Here is a 21,986-nt window from a genome sequence, read left to right on the forward strand (position 1 = left end):
CTCTTTCTGATGGTTCCTCCTATTGGTTTTAATTTCTACTTACAACATCACTGATGTGAAAATGTTTAATATGAATGTAAATGTATAGCCTATATCAGATTATGTGCCGTCTTGGGGAGGGTGGTGGGGAGGAAGGGGGAGAAAAATTTTAAACAAAAAAGCATATGGAAGTGATTATTGATAAATCAAAATAAATTAACAAAAAAATAAAATATGAGATTGGGAAAAAAAAAAAAAGAAGAGGCAAGGTAGCATGGTTGGCAGTGCTGGACTTGAAATTTCAGAAGACCTAGGTTCAAAGCCTACCTTTGACACTCAGTAGCTTCATGTTCTTAGGTAAGTCACTTGATTTCTCTTTGGCTCAGTTTTCTCATCTGTAAGATGGGGATAATGCTTCCTATTTCACATAACAGCTCCTAAAAATCTGAAAAAAATTTGCCCAAGTTTTCTTTGGGGGGAATCTAGGGGAGAAGTCTGGACCAATGATTTCCCTGATGATTTCCTTGTGTGAAAACTCCTTCCATTAACACTATTATTATTATCATAATTTTTATACAGTTGAATGTCAAACTGGAAGGAACCTTAGGCCATCTGGTCTAACCCCTTATTTATCTGTTGGATTTTTTAAATTAATTTATTTTGATTGATCAACAATCACTTCCATAAGCTTTTGAGTTTTAAATTTTCCTCTCCCTCTCTCCCCACCTCTTTCCCTACGATGGCACACAATCTGATATAGGCTATACATATACTATTCCTATTAAACATATTTTCACATTAGTCATGTTGTAAGGAAAAATTAGTACCAATAGGAGGAACCACAAGAAGGAGGAAACAAAACAAAACAGAAGGGAAAAAATGGCAATTATTATGCTTCGATCTGCATTCAAACTCCATAGTTCTTTCTTTGGATATGGATAGCATTTTCCATCATGAGACCTTTGGAGATATTTTAGATCCTTGCATTGTCGAGAAGGGCTAAGTCTATCAACGTTAGTCATTGCACAACGTGACTGTTACTGTGTGCAGTGTTCTCCTGGTTCTGCTCACTTCACTCAGCATCAGTCCATACAAGTCTTTCCAGGTTTTTCTGAAGTCTGCCTGCTCATCATTTCTTATTATCTATTGGATTTTGATATTTTCTCCCAAATACATGTAAAAACAATATCAAACCTTCATTTTTTACAAATTTTACAATTTTACAATTTCCAAATTCTCTTCTACCCTCCCCTACTTCCTCCCTCCCTGAAATGGTAAACAATTTGATAAAGGTTATGTGAGTGTAGTCAAGTAAAACATATTTCTATAATAGTCATGTTGTGAAAGAAGACAGACAAAAAAACCCTGAGAAAAATAAAAAAGTAAAAAACTGTGCTTCAATATGCACTCAGATTCTATCAGTTCTTTCTCTGGAGGTGGGTAGCATTTTTTATCATAAGTCCTTCAGAATTTTCTTGGATCATTGTATTGCTGAGAGTAGCTAAGTCATTCACAGTTGATCATTGTACAATATTGTGGTTACTGTGTGCAATGTTCTCCTGGTTCTGCTCACTTTACTTTGCATCAGTTCATGTAAGTCTTTGCAGGTTTTTCTGAAAGCATCCTGCTCATCATTTCTTATAGCACTATAGTATTCCATCACAATCATATCAGAATCATATTATATCAATCAGTTTGTTTAGCCATTCCCCGATTGACAAGCATTCCCTCAATTTCTAATTTTTTGCCACTACCAAAATAGCTGCTATAAATACATATATAGATACTTTATAGATAAATAGATAAATAGATACTTTGTACTTGTAATAGGTCCTTTTCCTTTTTAAATTTTTATTTATGTAAAAATTTTAAAAAAACTTTTAATAGTATTTAACATGTTATATGTAGATAGTCTTTAACATTAATTTTTGTAAGATTTTGAGTTCCAAATTTTTCTTCCTCCCTCCCTTCCTTCCCCCCCTGACCCCAAGACACCAAGCAATCTGATATAGGTTATATGTATACAATCATGTTGGACATATTTCCACATTTGTCACACTGTGAAAGAAGAATCAGAACAAATTCTTTTTTTTTTAATATCTCTTTAACCTCTTTTTTACTTTATTTTATTTTTTGTGAGGCAATTGGGGCTAAATGACTTGCCCAGGGTGACACAGGTAGTAAGTGTCAAGTGTCTGAGGCCAGTTTTGAACTCAGGTTCTCCTAACTCCAGGGCTGGTACTCTATCCACTGTGTCACCTAGCTGCCCCTAACCCCTTTATTTTATAGATGAAGAAACTGAGGCCCATTTCAGTGACTTGCACCTGCTAAGACAGCTGGGTGTGTTGGACCTGGAGACAGAAAGACCAAAGTTCAAATCCAGCCTCAGATCCTTAGTATCTGTGTGACCCCGGGCAAGTCACTTAACAGTTGTCTGCCTTAGTTTCTTCAACTGTAAAAAAGGGGTCAATAAGCACTTACCTTTCAGAGTCACTGTGAAGATCAGATGAGATGATCTTGGTAAAGTACTTTGCAAACCTTAAAGTGCTATGTAAATGCTAGCTATTATTATTGACCAAGGGCAGCTATGTGGTGCAGTGGGCAGCTAGGTGGTGCAGTGGTTAGAGTGCTGGGCCTGAAGTCAAAATGACTCATCCTCTTGAGTTCAAATCCAACCTCAGACTTACCGTATGACCCTGGGTAAGTTACTTCACCGTGTTTGCCTCATCAGTAACATGAGCTGGAGAAGGAAATGGCAATCCACTCTAGTATCTTTGCTTAGAGCCCCAAAAGGGGTTGTGAAGAGTTGGACATGACTGGTACAACCAAACAACAACAAAGGGAATTCCCAGGTGAGGAAACCCCTTCCTCCCAATGAACCAATCCACACTGATTGGTAATTTAGCATCTTAGAGCCTTGAGAGATTAGATGCCATGCCCGGGGTCACACAGCCAATCTACAAGTTCATGATCCTAAGCTCTGTGTGGAGGGGTGGGTATTGGAAGGGGGAGATGAAAAGAGGAGGGAGGGAAAAAGGTGATGGAGGAAGAGAACTCTTGAAAACGCAAAAAGAAGGAAGCCTTTATCATAAGGGGAACTGGGAACCCCTCCACAGGAAGTCTTGGACCCACAGAAACTTCAGGCATTTCATCCCCTTCACATTTACTTGTTGGCGAAGGCTTGGTGCTTGGTGGGGTGGGGGTAGGGGTGGGGGTAATACGAAAGGACTTAGCATTAGTCTCATATAAGGACTGAGCCCTGGGGGAGCTCACGGTCTTCTTTCTTTTTTAATTAAATTAATGAAAGATTTATCTATTTTCATTTTTGATACTGGCAATTTGGTTTTCTTCTTTCTTTTTTTTTTTTTTTAATTAAATTAGGAGCTCACAGTCTTGCTGGAGAGACATGGCCCAGTCCTCCGGGAAACAGCCAGATGAGAGAGCAGGGCCATGGCCTTTAAAGCTACCCTCTGTCTTCCAGCACTGGGAAACCTGTCTTATAGAAGAGGGATTGGTTTGCTTGCTTTGTTTGGCCCTACAGGGAAGAACTTGGAGCTTATGGGGGAAAGTTACAGGGAGGCAGATTTGAGATTGGAAAGTGTTTTCTAGCAATGGAGTTATCCCAAAGTGGGAAGGGGCAGCCGAGGGAGGTAGGGAGCTCCACATCACGGGAAGCTATCCATCAAAGGCTAGTTGAGCCATTGTTCCTGACTCCATTCAATTAATCCTAAAGTCATAGATTTAGAGCTGGAAGGGACCTTATTTGAGGAACCCTCTAGCCCAACCCTCTCATTTTACAGATGAGGAAACTGAGGCCCAGAGAGAGTGACTTAAGGTCATATAAGTAGCAAGAAGCAGAGTTAGGTATCTAACACAGATGCTGACACCATATTCTATACTTTTTTCCATTTTTTCTTTTCTGCTATGTGCCAGGCCCTATGCCAGGAGCTGAGGATTCAAAGGCAGAAAGGCTAAACCTACCCTGCTCTCAAGGAATTTTCTTACTGAGGGGAGTGGGCACGGACATGGATAAGTTGTTTAAAAAATAGTAAGTAGCTTCACAGGGATGGGGACGTGAACAACTTCGACTAGGAGGGAAGCTTGCGGTCTTGAGGCCACATGTGGCCCTCTAGGTCCTCAAGTGCAGCCCTTTGACTGAATCCAAACTTCACAGAACAAATTCCCTTCATAAAAGGATTTGTTTTGTAAAACTTGGGCTTAGTCAAAAGGCCTCATCCAAGGACCTAGAAGGCCACATGTGGCCTCAAGCCCGTAGGTTCTCCGCCCCTGAATTAGGAGAATCTGGGAAAGTTTCTAGTAAGAGGTGGCATTTGAGCTGAGCCTTCAAAAATACTAGAGAGGGATATATTTCAAAGGGAATTCTTATTAGGGAAGGCTTGGACAACTTGCCACTTCTGAGGTTCTGAGATTGAAATCCTTACTCTGCTATTTGCTGTCTATGACTTTAGGTAAGCAAAGTCCCCTCTCTGAGCCTCAGTTTCCTCATCTTTTTTTGTGAAAAGCTAAGTATATTTCCCTTCATCCTATCCTACCCCCCATTTATTCTATTCTCTCTTTTGACCCTGCCCCTCCTTAGAAGTGTTTGCTTCTGATTACCCCCTCCACCAATCTACCCTTCCCTCTATCATCCTCCTGCTCTCTTGTCCTCTCCCCCCGCCCCTTATTTTCCTGTACGGTAAAATAGATTTCCATACCCAATTGAGTGTGTATGTTATTCTCTCCTTAAGCCAAATCTGGTGAGAATAAGATTCACTCATTCCCTCTCACCTTCCCCCATTTCCCCTCCACTGTAAAAGCTTTTTCTTGTCTGTTTTATGTGAGATAATTTACCCCATTCTACCTCTCCCATTCTCCTTCTCCCAGTGTAATCCTCTCTCACCCCTTAATTTTATTCTCCAGATATCACCCCTTCATCTTCAACTCATCCTGTGCCCTCTATCTATCTATCTATCTATCTATCTATCTATCTATCTATCTATCTATCTATCTATCTATCTATCTATCTATTTATAGTTTCTTCATTTGTTAAAAAAAAAGAGATAAATCTTCAAGGTCTTTTCCAGCTCTAGAACCCATAGATGTATAGAAACAGCATACAGAGTGAGGCATCTGAGCCTCCCTTAGACTCAAGTAGATGTGACTTTGTGTCTGCCCTCACATACATGGGCTATGGGATCCCAGGGACCATTTCACTCAGTGACTAAGCAACTTTCTAGGCATATAAACTGCAGAACAGCTGCTTATTGGTAGAGGGAGCTTTCTCTTTATACCCATGAAGTCACAGGTACAGACCAAAATAAAAGGAAATTTAAAACAAACAAAAGTACCTGATGAAGCAGTGAATAGAATTAATTACCAAAATTTATGGACCAAGGGCCATTAGAAAAGAATACAGTCTCAGGACCTTATCAATCAGTCAAATCAACATGTGCTTATGTGCAAGAGTACTGTTCCTGCCCAGGAGAAATACAAAATTTAGATTAGAATATAGTCTCTGCCCCATTAGAGTCTGGTTAGGAAATAACACCTATGATCCAAATAAGTGCATTGGAAAGGTCCAAAACAGAGTGCCATGGGAGGCCTGAGGCAGACTTCCTATGAGGAACCATTATCAAATAAAGAGGCTGCCTTACAAACACACCAGAAATTATATACCCAAGTGAACAAGTTGACTTTTGAAGCTGTCCAGTTGGAAAGCCATGCATTTATACTGAGTTGCTGACATTGCTGAAAATGTACCTGTTCCCTTTTTCTCAGCATTTCTTTCTACCCACCCATCCATCCATCTAACCACCCATCCATCTGTTCATCAGTCCATCTACCCATTTATCCATCCATCGATTCATCTGTCTATCCATCCATCCAACCAGTTGTTCATCAGTCTATCCATCCATCCATCCTTCCATCCAATAAGAATTTATAAAGCACCTACTATGTGTCATGTTCTGTGCTAGATGCTGGGGAAACAAGGGAATCTTCTGCTCTCAAGTAGTGTGTGATCCATAGGAAGGGGAAAACAATACATGCAAAGTTAAGTAAATATAAAATATAGGAGATAGAGAATGAACCTGCGATTTCATTGGTATAGGCAATAATTCTCAGATAAGGAAACTCCCTCTATCAATGCAGGTTGACACCATCTTTGCAACTTAGTCTTAAAGAGTTATCCAGCCGTAAGAGAATGGAGAGTTAAGAACTTGTCCTGGGTCATGCACATAGTGGGTATCTTCCTGGTTCCACTATGCTATGTGGATACACACACACACACACACACACACACACACACACACATACACACACACACACACGGCATTTAGAGTTAGCTGCTAAATGTTTAATAACCAGGTCTCTGAAAAAAATTATGCATATACACATATATAAGTTTATTATAAATTTTGCTGATATAAAAGATGAGTGGCACACAATTTACAAACAACAGCAAACTATATAATACTCTTTGTTGTAAATTCCATATAGCTAATTGATTCTCGCAGAAGGCTTTCCTTGATTTTTGGCGAACTGTTGTATCCACAGCCAACCTATGATTGCAACTATGATTTGACAAATGGATTTACATCCCAATCCACTAACTTTTCCCAATAAATTTATATATTAATTAATGTATCAGGTCATTAAACCTGATATGTGATCTGCTATTAAGCTATGTCACACTCTTGCACAAATCATATTCATTAAACAGAAACTTCTTTCCTCTTCAGCACCACTGACTCCAATAGTGCTAATTATCTTTTTAGTTTTTTTTTGTATAATGACAAGAACTGGAACATTGTTTGATTTCTATATTATTATCTACATAATCCTGAAAATTGTTCAAATTAATTTCATGTTTTAAAATTTCATTTAAATGACACTTTTTTTTTTGCCAGCTATCCATGGTGAACTTGATTTTTCATAAGGCCAAGTTTATGGTTCTAGTAAATCAAAATAATTGAGAATACTTTCATGGTTGTTTCTGTTCAATAAAAGGTATAAGTTCATGTGTTGAATTATATTTTCTAGCTCCATGTTCCTAGGAAAAGCATTAAATTTATTAAGTGCAATGTCTTTAAACTTATCTGACTTAATCAGATCCTCTACTTGAGACAGCTAGGTGGCACAGTGGATAGAATGCTGGGCCTGGAGTCAGGAAGACTGGAGTCTAGTACTCCCTGTGGGACTTTGGGCAAGTCAATTAACCTCTGACTGCCTCAGTTTCCTTGACTGTAAAATGAGGATAATAATAGCACCTATCTTCCAGGGTTGTTATCAGGATCAAATGAGATATTTGTAAAGTGCCTGGCACACAGTGGGCACTAAATAAATGCTTGTTTCCTCTCTTCAACTCAAGATTCATGCTTTCCAGTACCAATCTCCAAATTTTCCAAAGATCTTATGGTCTGTTTTTGTACTTTCTGAATGTTAGCTGATCTTGGCTGCAAGGCCATTGAAAGGCATGAAAATTCAAGGCTGTCAATCATTAAAGCAAGGTCTTACAAGAAATTAACGTTAGCTAATCTCTTTGCTAAACCAGAATAAGGGAAAAATTCATATAAAATACAGGATGTGTATGAGATACAGCAGCGGCAGCTCATAAACTACATGCCCCTAACCTGGACCAGTTTCAGTAATTTCAGTTTTAAGTTCTGTTTCCAGCTTAGTTTGATTTTTATTAGGGTGGTGAGAAACAGAAGAAAAAATTTCTTCTTTCAATTTCTTATTCAGAAATATTTCCAAATGATTAACTTGTTCTACTTCAGACGTGGAATCAAGTGATAATTTCAATTGGTGATTTAAACAGTACCGAATGACGATTTTAGGGAAATTTTCTAACAACTCCATAGCTCGACTGTCTTCCCAGTGCTGTATTAGCACCATCAACACAAAATGCAATTAAGTTGGCTATCAAATATTCAATATTAAAGTCACAATGATTTAAAAGTAGACAATAATGTTTTGAAAATATACTTTGCTGTGGTTGACATCAATTCTTTCAAAGCAACAAATAGCACTCCTTGTTCAGAGCTGATTGAACTGCTGGTGCTGGCTGTGTTTAACAACTGGCTTGCAAAAATTCCTGAAGATTTAACAATCAGCTCTTGGAATCAGTATGAACCAGCTCTAGCACACCACTGTAATATAGGCACATACATATGTATATCTGTATATATATGTGTATATATGTGCATAAACATCTATGTGCATACACATCCATCCATCCGTCATCCATCTCTCCATGTATCTATGTATCTATGTATCTATCTATCATGGCTATCTTGATGTGGCTTGCAGGGAGGCAAGCACAGATATCTCTAGCATCTCCTCCCTTTGGTTTCCACAAGGGAGACTTTGATTCCTAGCAGGAGGGGAAGCAGAAGGAGGTTGGAGTCAAAATCTTGGCCACTCTACTGGGCTAGAATTATATTTATCTGCTCCCTTAAATATTATTAGTCTAGGTGAAGTAATTTTAGGTTCAAGATAAACTTCTGAATGCTATTTCTTAATGCAGGAAGTAGGGCTTCTTACCAGAATCATTTTCTCACTTCAGCAACCTGGAGAGACTTTTCTCTAGAAGTTAGGAGACACTTGAACTATCAGAGAATCTCACTCTCTTCCCACTCTCACCAGCTCTGGCCTTCACCCTCCCTCCCCGCTCTGCCCCTGCCCCCAGCCCAATGCAGACAAATAATCAATTTCCACCATTGAGGAGAGAGTCCTGTACAATTTGAGCCATCGACACTCTCCAAGTCAAAAGCCAATTCGTGCTCACAAGATGCTCACAGTCTAGTGGGGAGACGACATACAAACAAATAATCCTCAACGTTCCCATGTTTAACTTTCAGGACTTCAAGCCCGCCAGTGATTTTATTGGTAACCTCATTTTCACTTTCGTGTTGGCAATTAGCATACATTGTGGCTAGGCGCTGGCATCCTCCTCGGCACTTCCTTGGTCTGGCTCGCTCTTCCTTCATTTGTTGCATATTTTTATTGTTTGCCTTTAAAACTCAAGTTTTGTGCTGCAATTACGCCCCCAAAGCTTAGTACAAGCCCTTTGGGCTCTAAGCCCAAGCGTGCAGTGATGTGGCTTAGTGAGAAAATCAAGGTGTTAGAGAAACTTCCTGCCAGGACGTCTGTCTGCAGTGCTGGTTTTTAACGAATTTTGTTAGATTCACCAAAAGGAGGAGAGTATTTATGGTACCATAGATTTCATGTATTATGAAAAGTGAATATTGTCTAAAATCAATGTTTTTTTTAAATTATTGAGATATTGGCACACAAGGTCACAGAATTCTAGGGAATTACTGGCAAGAAAAATGCTTTTTATGTAACCAATTTTATTTTGTGTGCTGCATTTTATGGGTTACTGTGTTAGGAAAAATGCATATTATCAGCATTAATGTTTCGTTATAAAGAATTATATGCAGAAAAATGTATTTTTAGCAATCTCTATGGAAAGGTTGCAGTTTTGGGTGGTCTTGGAAACGTAAACTCCCATTTCCCATAAGTACGATGTAAAAACATTTGCGCTTTTGATTTTTCGCTCCATTTTCTAGAAATGTTACTCCACAAAAGTTGAAGCTTGATTCTATGTACAGACAAGATATAGTACAAGATAAATGGGACCTAGTTAGTAGTAGAAGGTGGGCACTTTTGTTATGGGTGATTGGGAAAGGAAGATGGAACTTTAGTTGGGACCTAAAGGCGCTAGGAAATGGAGATGAAGGTAGAAATGCCAGGTGTGTCGGGGGCAGTCAGTGAAAAATCATAGAATCAGGAGAGGGAGCTTTTTTTTTTTTCAGGGGGGAGGTGTACCTCGCTGTTCCTCATTTCTCAGAAAGTCACTGCATACATTTTCACCATTTGTACTAGTCTCTCTAGCCCCTAGCACAGTGCTAACTTAGCACATAGTCAAATGCTTGTTGAACAAAGGAATGAATTCCATTATGACAAGGTGCCAGTGTAAGTGATCTAGCCAGGTGCTCTCAGGTAGTGGAATGGGCACAGGACTTAAGAGGAAGCAGGCCTCGGGGGGAGATACCCGGCTTTGGCTTCACAGTCTTTGATCTCATTTTCTCATCTGTAAGATGGAAATAACCTCACCTCAGAGAGTTTCCCCGGAATGCCCAAAGGGAAAGCCAGAGCTGTTAACGTTCCCAGAGGCTTGACTCACTCCTAGAATAATCAGAAGAGCACAATGCCTTAGAGGCAGCAAAGAACATTTGATGCTCTGGAGCAATCATGGGCTAAGCAAGATGGTAATGAAATACACCAGGATCCTGGACATGGTTTTCTGGATTTGATCTAGTATATAGAAAAATTCTAGAGGTGCCAGAGTTTTCAGGAATGGAGATTTGGAAATACCTGTGAGTGGTTTTGATTTAAGACTCTGTATCTTTATTTTATCTCTGATATTTCTATCTTGGTGCCATGGGCAAGTTGCTCAAGCTCTGAGCCTCAGTTTCCTTATCTGTAAAATAGGGGGTAGAGTGGGTTGGTTCAGAACCAAGGTTCTCAAAGTGAGCAATATCACCCTTGGGGGGGAGGTGCTAGAACAATCCAAGGCTGCAGGGTAGTAGCCTTGGGTGCAATTGGAGAGAGGGGCATTGAATAAAAATTATGAGACAGTGGAAGCCTAAGGAAAGAAGGGAAGATAAACACACAAAATGCAAGTTATAACGGATCAGTGGTCAAGTCTGCTGACAGCGGACTCTTGACAAGCAAGTGTTGGCAGGCGAGCGTGTCGGGCATTGTCAGGAAGTCCAGCATGCATCGACAGGAATATGTGCATGTAATGATTGGTTTATAATATGATGCTATATGGTTACATGACGTGATGTCAAAATTTCAATGCAGGGAAAAAATCACAAATTTACAATTAATTATTAAATTTAAGATGTGTCATTTAAAAAAATATATTTTTTGAAATGATGCAAATTTCAAAAAACCAACCAACCATTAAAGGGTTAAAGAAAGTAGATTTCCAGGGATAGTGTTGAGTAATTTTTTTGAAAAGGGGGCAGTAGGTCAAATAAGTTTGGGAACCTCTGGAATGTCTCAAAGGGCCCTCCCAGCTCTAACCCTTTCATCCTATTATCCAACCTGCTATAAAATTACAATTCAAGTAGGATTGGTAAGAGACATTTTTTGAATAGGAATAGGGATGTTTCAAATGTTTAAAGGGTTTTAACAGATTTTTTTTTTCTCCTCTAAGAAAATATACCTATATAATTATTTTGCCAACTACATTTTGGGGAAATATTTTATTAATGCTCTTTAAAAACAAAACATTTTTTTCCCCAGTGATTTCCCCCCACCCCCAATAGAACTCTCCCTTATAAGAAGCATAGTTCAGCAAAACAAATACATACACTTGCCACAATTCCCTCTATACATTATATTTACATGGTTCTCCTTTCATTTTATCCCAGAGCAGGATATAATGTCTGTAAAGTGCTTCTCACCAACCAGACATTGCTATATATAAATGCTGGTTATTATGAGTTGCCCAGAAGGACCCAATCATAGCCTAAATTCATTGCCATGTCTCATCCACTCCCATAGACTGGATTTGGCTCTAGTGGGGTGGGGTAGGGGGACGTACAGCCCCTGGCTGAGCAGGCAGCTTCATGCTCAGGGTTGAGCACAAAGCAAGAAGTGTGTCTCTTGCTGCTTCCAAATCTGCCCCGAGGGGACCAACCATACTCCCCTTGGCACAGAAGTCACTTATCCCACACTCTCCCACATGTCCTTCACTTTTATTCAGTGATACCCATAAGGAGATGTGCTCCATGGCTGGCTGGTCCCAGGAAGGACTAGATGAGGCTGCATTTGGCCCCTGACAAGTATCAATTCAGTCCCCCTGGGATGTATGTTTCCTGGACCCACATAATCACATACCAACCCCAGGCACCGTATTTGTGGGCAGTGGCAGCACCAAGACCATTCTGGTCCCTCCTCTTCACCCCTAGCTGTAAGAATTAGCTCATGAGCCTTACGGGCACCAGCCAGTCTGCGGCTCTGCTGTGTGGGGTACCACAAGTACACATTGGGGGCCTGAGCCTACATGGGGTCTTTAACTCACACAAAGAAATCTATAGGATGGGCCTCCTCATACAGTGAGGCCTTTTTACAAGGTGCAGGAATATAATAAGGTAGCAAAAGTGTCACAATATATATGTGTATGCATGTATGTATTTGATAGTACACAAACATTTCTGTCTGTATTTGGGGCTTCCTATACAGGGATAAGCTCTCTTGCAGTAGAACCTGCAAATATTTGACAAAAATTTTATCTTTGGGATAAAATCTTTCCTCCCTAATAAAGGTTCCCTTAGTCTCCAGGGCCCAGATGACTGAAGCGAAGTCCCCAAATGATTGGCAACTGAGTTTCAAAGATAAAAGCAAAGCTGGAATTTGGGCCCAACGACCCTGACCTTGATTCTGTGCTTTACGTTGCTAGGTGAGACCTGGCCTTGTAATAAGACAGGCACGTGGTCAGTGGGGCTATTCTAATATTGGAGAAGCATCCTATTTTTTAACCTTCTTGATAACTTCTGCCAACCCTGGAAAGAGAAACACAAGGTTTAGTGGCAGTGGGATTCAGATTGTCTGAAGTTTCACTATCATGTGATTGTGGACATACCACTCTGGACGGCTGAAGAGGCAAACATTCATAATTGTGATATTGGGATGCCAGATAACGTTAGTCTTTCGTTCATTTGCCTGCTAAGAGGACAGCCAGGCATACTCTCCAGCGAACCATGCATTTTGGCAGAGCAGATTTGAAAGGGGTTCAGAGAAAGGATAGGACGGCTCCAACAACCCAATATTCTCGGGGAGAATTCAGTCAAGAGAGATCTAAAGGTTCTCAAGAATGAAATTCTGAAGACACAAGCAGAGGGCAGCACTGAGTGAGCGTGGAAATGAAGAGCTGCCTACAAGACTGATGTGAACACACTGGGAACTCACACACAATTGTACAAAGCCCCACCCAGAAGTGGGAAGCAAGGACAAGTAACTGTGGATGAATACAATAGAGCACCACAGGCCTGTAGGAGTAGTATGAACAGAGGTGAGGCTCAGAATGAGCTGAGGCCACTGATGAATGCCAAAGATTATAAATGGGGGTTGGAGGCTCAGAATGAGCTGAGGCCACTGATGAATGCCAAAGATTATAAATGGGGGTTTGGAGGCTCAGAATGAGCTGAGGCCACTGATGAATGCCAAAGATTATAAATGGGGGTTGGAGGCAAAAGAGGTTATCAGAGAAGGAATAGAGCTGCTGGAAAGTGAATGGGATGTTAACAGAAAATGGAAAGAAGGCTGAACTAATTAACTCATACTCCGCTTCTGGTCATGGAAGGGTAGAAAAAATGAGCAGACAGTCAAAACTCAAGGTGAGTGAGAAGAGCAGATGTATCTGGCTCTCTTTAATGAGTTCAAGCAACCGGGCCCAAAGGAAATCCTAGGGATTGGGGAAATTTGCAGATCCTAGAACATGAGGGAGATGCTGCAAAGCTGGAGAGGGCAAATGTGGTCCCATCTGAAGAAGAGAGAGACTAGGAAAATGCTAGTTCACATGCAGTAAACTCAGATCTCGCTCAAGTCCTTGATGAGGCCTCTTGTGCCAGCGTGTTGGCAAGACCAAGAAGTGGGGGCTCTAGGAGAGTCCAGTCGGGCAGACTGAGTTCTGTCTGGATGATGAGACCCAAAGAACAGTTAGTAGTGGACTCGTGTAAATGTCCGGGGAGGCCTCTAGTGGAAGGCTCCACTACATTGGTGCTGTGCTGGCCAACATTTTATCTCTCTGTGACCTGGATAAACGCAGAGAAGCGAGGCTTCTCAAACATTCAGATGCCATGAAGAAAGACGGAGTAGGTAACATCTGGATGACAGGACCCAAAAAGACCCCAACAAGCTAGAACAATAGATAAAATCCATGGAAAGGAAGTTTAGTCAAGATAAACATAAAGTGCAACATTCTTGTTCACCACTCATCACCTATTGGAAGGATCACCAGTGATGGGTGACTAGGCAATAACGCCTCTAAAAAAGATACGGTCTCCAAGCTCAAGAGGTCAACAGTTATTTTTGTCACCACAAAACTGCCAGCACCCTCCTAAGCTGCGCTAAGCCCTGCCAGATTTACTGTTACTGTGCTAAAACTTGGTGCCTCATTTCGGTTAGAGCATAGATCAACATGAATAGGAGGTCAATAGGACTGATAGGAGGAAGGGAGAACATGCCGTATGAGGGTTGGTCAAAGGAACTGGGGATGCCTAAGCTGAAGAAGAGGACTGGCAGGAACACGCTCATTGTCTTCACATACGTGAAGTGCACCTGCGTAGGAGGTGGTCAACACACGCTTATTGAGTGGGCAGGACTCAAAGAACAAAATGACAACAAGAGATGTGAAGAGCTAAGCTTTGACAACATCCAAGGAAACCTGACCGTGGTTCGGCACAGGCTCCCCTCACGGAAGAGTTTCAAGGAGACGCTAGAGGACCCCTTGTCATTGATTCTGTACTGCTCAGAGTAGACGGCCTTTCTCGTCCCTTCCAGCTCTGAGATTCTGCGACCTGCTTGGAAAATACTCACTAGCTGGGCGCCTTTGGGAAAGTTACAATGGAAAGGGTGCTGGAGTTGGAGGCAGAGGAAGCGAGTTCAAATCCTGGCTCTCGGTGTGACCTTGGTCACTTAAGTTGCTTGGCTTCAGTTTCCTCACTAGATTAGAATTCCAAGATCTCTTCTGGCTCAGAATCGAGGATCCCAGCCATTCTAAAGACATTTCTTTGTTTGTAAAATGAAGGAGCTCAACTAGATCATCACTCAACTCCCTGCTCACTCCACAGAGAAATGAAGACATGTCTCCTTACAAACTCTGGGGGTCTAGAACCCTCGTCTCCAGCTCCCAGTTCTCGATGTGTCTCTTTACAGACTCTGGGGGTCTAGAACCCTCGTCTCCAGCTCCCAGTTCTCGATGTGTCTCTTTACAGACTCTGGGGGTCTAGAACCCTCGTCTCCAGCTCCCAGTTCTAGATGTGTCTCTTTACAGACTCTGGGGGTCTAGAGTCCTCGTCTCTCAGCTCCCAGTTCTAGATGTGTCTCTCTACAGACTCTGGGGGTCTAGAACCCTTGTCTCTCAGCTCTCAGTTCCATACCTTTTGTACTACTGGATATGATTGCGAAGGTCTACACCATGCTAATAGTTTTACGCTTGCCAGGCCCCTCCAAGACCCACTTCTGCACCACCCCCATGAGGTGAGGGCACATGCTTCCACCAGGCTGTGCCTTAATGCAGGGTGCCGTCCCTCCCTGGGCACCTCTGGTCCATGTCTTTCCATCACTGGTGCCCTTGTGGCCCAGAGGCCGTGCTCTTGTCCTTCCGATGTGCTGCTGTTCAGATGCAGCCGTTCACGCCTGCTCCCTCATTCTCGGGGCTGTCCATCCTGGCCACACGTGTGTCTTGTTACCTCTTGGGCATATGCTGCACCAGGCACTGTTCCACTGCCCTTTGCATTCTCTGTAGCTCTGATTCTTCCAAGGTGGTGACGGCAGAGTACAAGGTCCTTTGTATCCTGAGCATCTGGCACGGAGCTCGGCACCTAGTAGGTGCTTGTTCTAGTCCATGATTCATGGCCATGTAGGACTGCCAAGAGAACCTGGCCTTCTGCCTCTGCCAGCAGTTGGGAATCACAGAAAACAATGCAATCATGGCATGCCAGAAGGCACAATGGAACGGAAGCAGGAGCATCTAGGTTTGAATCCTAGGCTGTGCCCCTTCACTACGTCACTTTGGGAAAACCACTTAATGCAAGCCTGTTTTCTCATCTGTAAAATGGGTACAATCATTCTCCCTCACAGAGCTGTTGAGGATCAAATGACAAATGGATACAAAGTGCAGGCCGAGCTTACAGCGCTCGGGTTGATGGGCACTGATGGTATCATCAGCAATAGCAAAGATAAAATAAATACTGACTCGAGGGTCAGATATTTTCCAGTCCTGCCTCATCAATTGTTAGTGAGTCTAAGCTTGTGCTAGGTATTGGGCACGGGTCACACTACTCAATGAATCCAGGTCCCTTAGGATGAAGCTCTGGCCCAGCCAGGGGAGGGCTCCCACCGGGGCTTTCTGACGCACCGAGCCCCTTTCCAGGAGAGCCAGGAGCTACAATGCCCCAAAGATCTGCAGCTCGGTCTCCTCCGGCAGAGCCTCGTTGTTGCAGTAGATGAAGCAATCGGCCTCTGTCACCCCGGACAGCTCGTCAAGGGAGGCCACCACCGTGCTGTGCTCCTGAAGTGCGTCGGGGTAAGCAGGCCTCGCGTGCTCGATGCGCAAGGAGCGCCGCACAGGAGTGATGAGCTTCACGTCTTGTTTCTCAGGCATTCCAGGAGTTCTGCAGGGGAGGGAAGACGGGGAGCCCTTGTGCCCGAGTCTGCTACAACGGCAGGGGCAGGGGCTGGGGGGAGGGGCGGCCCTTGCTGTAGAGACTGCAAACCCCTCACCTGTTCACGGCCCATCTTAAGTCTCAGGCTAGCTAGCTTCCCCACCTCCCAGGGTGCCCTGTAAGCGGGTGTGGACGGGCTTCCTCAGGTACTCCTGGTGGGTTCTGACAACAGGGGCTTCTGGACTGTGCGCTGGTGCCCCCCCCCCCACCTCTGCTGCTGTGGGTAAATGAGAATGAACGGGAAAGGGCAAACGCCACAGCTGAGGCCCAGCTGCTTATCCCAGACAGCGAGAACGGGACACTTCTGGGTCACTTTTCATTTGGATTTTCTCTTCCTAGATCCTAAGCAGGAATAGGCAAGATCCATGGGAAAGGGGCTGCCCTGCACTGCCTTATTCCCTAAAAAGGCCAACGACACTGTGGTTCACATTCAGGCTCTTGCCCTATGTATGGAGGACTGCCTTGGCCCGTGCCTGCCTCCTGCAGCCCCTGACCCTCCCAGCTGTGCAACCCCCATGCAATGCCCTCTTCCTTCTCTTGTGCCCTGAATGCAGAAGCCCCAGACCTGACCCTGTCTATGACCTGATTCCCCAGCCCCCATCCTCACTTTACCTCAGGGCCAGTTGGAAGCAGGGACTGAGGTGACAGGACAGCTTAGAATGAGGGCAAAGTGGAAAGAGAGGGGAACTGAAAGGAGAAGAGGATGACATCTATTCTACCATGCTCTGGGACCGCTGAGGCCCTTCTTCCACTCTCAGATTGTCATCCCGCCTGCCACAAGGCCAGGCTCAATGGCAACAGCTGGGGAGGAAAGGAGGGCAAAGGGAAGGCAGGAAGGGGGAGCAGGGAAAGCCCTGACCCAGAGCTGCCTCCCCTTCCCAAACCTTGACTTACCCCAGCCTCCCTTCTCCTCAGACTGTCCAGTCCCCTGCTTCTCTCCTCTTTCTTTCCATCCTGGAGGCCCAGGTCTTAACACCTCTCACCCTACTCCCCACCCCCAGTGGCCCGGAGCTTGGCAGGGGGAGGGTCTTTCTGGCCTTCTCTGCCGTCACCATGAACATATTTTCTCAAGGCAACATATTATACAGAGCAGTTAAGTTCTGAGCTGTGTTAATATGGAATTATGCCTCAGATCCATGACGGATTAAAGAGGCTTTTGGGGGCTGGCCTAGCAGCCTAAACATCGTCAGTAACAGTTTTTCTATGGGAAAATGTGTTGCATTCCAAACAAGTGATGGATAAATATGTTTTTATAAGACAGGGCTCATTTGTAAGTTTGAAACAGCTTCATTCAACTTGCTTTAAAATCTTTAGCTTGTGGCCACATGGGGACATTAGAATGCTTCTCCCTCCTCCAGCCTGGCCATCTTTCATAGCCCAACTCGTCACCCCCCTACCTCAATCCTCCCTGAGCACCCCAGCCCCATGAGCCCTCCCTCTTCTGGACTCCTGTGGTCCTTAGATCTCTACCATCAAGACAGCGTTGACCATGGGATTCATTCCTTCAACTGCTAGTTAGCTTTTAACATGTGTGGACAGCTTCTTTCTCCAAATAGCCTGCCCTACTCTCATGTATCCTCCATAATGCCTAGGATGTGCCAGTCCCATACTGCCTGCCCTCCCATAAAGGTTTGCTGATTGATTATACTTATCACTTTATATACTATAACAACTATTACAGTTAACCAGGAGTTGATTAGACGAGCCATACACTCTCCATGGCTCTCATAACCTGGTGTCCCTCAGAGAAGGTCTTCTGGATTCCAGCAGCAAGGACAGGCTCAGTCCTCTTGGCTGACACCAGGGAAATCGTAACAACCACCACGATCATGGCGTTTGGGGGACAAGAGTAGTGCAGGGGGCAGCTAGGTGGTGCAGTGCATAGAGCACTGGCCCTGAAATCAGGAGGACCTGAGTTCAAATCCGGCCTCAGACCAAACACTTGTCACTTACTACCTGTGTGACCCTGGGCAAGTCACTTAACCCCAATTGCCTAACAAAAAAAAAAAAAAAGAGTAGGGCAGGACTAGGAAGGAGGGCCTCCCTGCAACAGGGCACACTTGAGGACATCCTTACCTTGGCAAGGGGGTGATCTGCAACTTGATACAGGGCATCAGATGATTGTCTTTACACTTCTTGGCTGTTTGGGGAGCAGCTACAGTTTGGACTCTCTCTCTTGGAGGGAGAAAATCAAATTCTTGGGATGTCTCTTCCTTTGCCACCTCCTTCACAGATGTAGAATTAATTTCACTGGTGATTCCTAGGTACACAAGGCCGAGAAGAAAGGCAGAGTTCAAGAATAGTTTAAGTATTTGAGCACAAAAATCCAAAAGCCAAAAGGCAGTGAAAATACGCAGTTATACGTGGATTAGAGACACCGAAATAGGGAATGAACGTGTGGTGGCTGACTTCCTAGTTAAATGTTGTCTCACTCCACAATGGGAAACCACTGCCTTGCCTAACCTGTCCTCCGAGACTCAGTTTCTCTTAACCTCTAAATGAGGGGTTCTTAAACTGGGGTCCATGAAAAAAATTTCCATGGCCACGAGGCCTCACTGGCACCTCACAGGGAAGGGGGACAGAAACATCACACGTCATTACCTTCTGTTATTCTCTTGGCGCTTTTCAGAATACTGAGGACAACATCGCGCAACTCTTGTATTGGCTGTGGGGAGGAAGGAAGCACACACACATCAGACAGGATTCGAGTGGAATGGAGAGAAGGAGACCTTTCAAAGCCAAAGAGTTCTGGAAATCAAATGTCCTCTGCAGCAAATGAATAAATAATTGTGTGCATGTCCACACACATACACACACACACACACACACACACGTACGTGTGTACACACGCATATGTATATATGCATAGATATGTTTCACTTTTATTCTTGTCACGCTGTAACTAAAAAGCCGTAAGCTATAACTTAAAAAAAAATCCAATGTCCCTGCCACATGGGAATAATGAAGGAATAATGGAAGCACGAGAAGAACCCAGGCATCTCGCACTTCTAAGGAGGGAGATGTCTTCCTGAGAAGTGGATTTTCAAAGGGAATTTCTGTAAATTGCTGTTTTCCCCAGACTTGCATTCTCAAATTGGAGCAACATTCCCCCAGGAGCACTGCTGCCTCCCTGCCCCCTCTTTGGGCATCTAATCGATCCTGACTCTGAAAGAAAGCGTCATCGAATTGAAGATGGCAGGCCTCCAGGAACCCGAGGCTCACAGACCCCGAGTGGGAAGGTGCCCCTGCAGCCATCTTGCTGTGGAGGTGTGATTACAAAGTCACAGGACTGAGGACCTCACAATGTCACAGAGGAGCAGATTGAGGCCTGCCTGAGCTTCAGAGGCACCTCACACAGGCACTCAGTCCCTCATTCCAGTTATGAGGAAGTAGGCCCACAGGGGTGACCCGACTTGTCACATAACCTGTGTCCTTACTTGATGCTGATTCCTTGGGCAGGAGTGCGACATTGTTTCTGTGGGAAAGTGCACAGCGGGGCTTTGGACCCAGGGCCTCAGACTCCAAATCTATCCTGTTTTCCATTGCACCAAATCTGGATGGTCACTCAGAACAGCAGAACTGTGCTCCAGGTACACCATGGGCATGGAAGGAGTCTGCATGTCAACTCTAAGTATCAATGTTAGTCCTTGGGACTACATTCATGTATGAGGGAGATTTGTCAACCATCTTACATGGGTTTTTACAAGTAGTCAACAGCCTTTTCTATCTCTATATAAAAATTCCAGGAGCAGCTAGGTGGCGCAGTGAATAGAGCACCAGCCCTGGAGTCAGGAGGACCTGAGTTCAAATCCGGCCTCAGACCAAACACTTGACACTTACTAGCTGTGTGACCCTGGGCAAGTCACTTAACCCCAAATGCCTTGGAAAAAAACCAAAACAAAACCAAAAACCAAATCATATCAGGAGTCTGGCTCCACACAAATGCTGCACTGCGGCATAAACATGTTTAACAAACTTTATGCCAGACTGTGAGATATGTGAAGTCACTAAAACCCCTCAAATTGGTTCCTGTCTTAAAATGATCAACTCTTAGAGCCGGAAAGTGCCTTGGTATCACTCAGATGAAACCTTTTACTTTAGGGGCGACTCCCAGCCCAAGGTCATGCAGCAGAGCAGAAAGGGGAAGCCAACTTCCCTGGCACTCAGGTTCCATTACACCCACACACTTTTGGTAGCCCAAGTGCCCAGAGAACAAGCATTTATTAAGCACCTACAGTGTGTAAGGCACTGGGCTAAGCGCTTTACAAATATCCTCTCACTGGAGCCTTACAACAGCCCTGGGAGGTGGTCATCCTTTTTTTTTCTTTGGTTGAAGCAATGGGGGTTAAGTGACTTGCCCAGGGTCACACAGCTAGTAAGTGTTATGTGTCTGAGGCCAGATTTGAACGCAGGTCCTCCTGACTCCAGGCTCGGTGCTCTATTCACTGTGCCACCCAGCTATCCCCATGGTCATCCTTCTTTGAATTGGTACATGAAAGGTACAAACACCGTTTTTAGACAGCAGGAAGAAGTCTGGTTTTGTGAATGTGCTGCTCAGATGAATTTTGCTGGTCACAGAGCAAGGTACCTGAAGAAGGAACTGCCCTCAGAGAACACTCACCTCGGCCCCACAGCGAACAGCGGCTTCGTAGAGTCCTATCACCTCCGAGCTGTCTGTACTCGCCAGTAGCTTGGCCTTGCAGATCCAGAATGTGGCAAACTTTTCTGCCTCGGGAAAGCCAGAGAGTATAGCCAGGATCTCCTCGGAGTGCACGCCCTAGGGGGACAAAGATCCCACACATTTTAAAGGACTGCAATACCTAGCAGTGATGGCAGCACAGGAGCAGGCAGGTTTACTCAGGCACAACCTGTATGGGATTTTTTTTTCAAGTTTTATGGATTGCTTTTGTTTTTGCAGGCATTTCTGGATGAACTCCAACTCTCCTAATAATGTATACAACAGTGTTTCCAAAGTACTCTCCTCCCTCCCCCTTTTATTGAGAGGAAGGAGGATGTGACATGGTCTGACGAAGCCATCCGAGCTCTTGCTAATCGCTGCTTCCTTTTCTAGTTTGTCCATTAACTACCCTTTAATAGTACGTTCCAGAATTTTGCCAAGGATTGAAGTCAAGTTCATTGGCTTAGTTTAGACTTAGACTCCATTCTCCACTCTCTCCCCGTGTCCCTTACAACATCAACAACAAGATTTTCATCCCTTTCTAGTTGGCTGGCAGCTCTCCCATTACCCATAACTTAAAAAAAAAAACACCCAACCTTATTTTTGTTGAACCTTAAAATTTTATTTGATGCCCTTTGTTTTTATGTCACTTTACGTCACCTTAATTTCTGAATATTCTGAATCGCTCCCTAGCCAGCAAACCACTCCTTGTAATGAAGAATAAAAAAGTAGAGAGAAGGTAAAGTCAGCCGAGCACATCTGACCAATGGTGTGCTACGTTCCACACCCGCCGCCCCTCACTTCTGCGGGTCTGATGACTGCTCAGCAATCCTACCCACTAGTTCACTCGGTACCCCAGGAAG

General features: G+C 43.8%; 1 protein-coding gene across 1 annotated transcript in view; it reads right to left on the bottom strand.

Annotated features, from left to right (window-relative positions):
- Positions 1–11,311: 11,311 nt before the first annotated feature.
- CKAP2L (cytoskeleton associated protein 2 like) overlaps positions 11,312–21,986 on the bottom strand; it is a 28,055-nt gene continuing 17,380 nt past the window's right edge. Inside the window, exons 6-9 of the mRNA XM_027861248.1 lie at positions 21,067–21,222; positions 19,047–19,110; positions 18,522–18,705; positions 11,312–16,394 (exon numbers count right to left, since the gene is read on the bottom strand). Of these exons, the coding sequence (XP_027717049.1) occupies positions 16,166–16,394; positions 18,522–18,705; positions 19,047–19,110; positions 21,067–21,222 (633 nt within the window). The 3' untranslated portion in view covers positions 11,312–16,165. The remainder of the gene's footprint in view (positions 16,395–18,521; positions 18,706–19,046; positions 19,111–21,066; positions 21,223–21,986) is intronic.

The sequence above is a fragment of the Vombatus ursinus genome, unplaced genomic scaffold (genome assembly GCF_900497805.2).
Source record: "Vombatus ursinus unplaced genomic scaffold, bare-nosed wombat genome assembly UNPS02014599.1, whole genome shotgun sequence".
Classification (NCBI taxonomy): Eukaryota; Metazoa; Chordata; class Mammalia; order Diprotodontia; family Vombatidae; genus Vombatus; species Vombatus ursinus.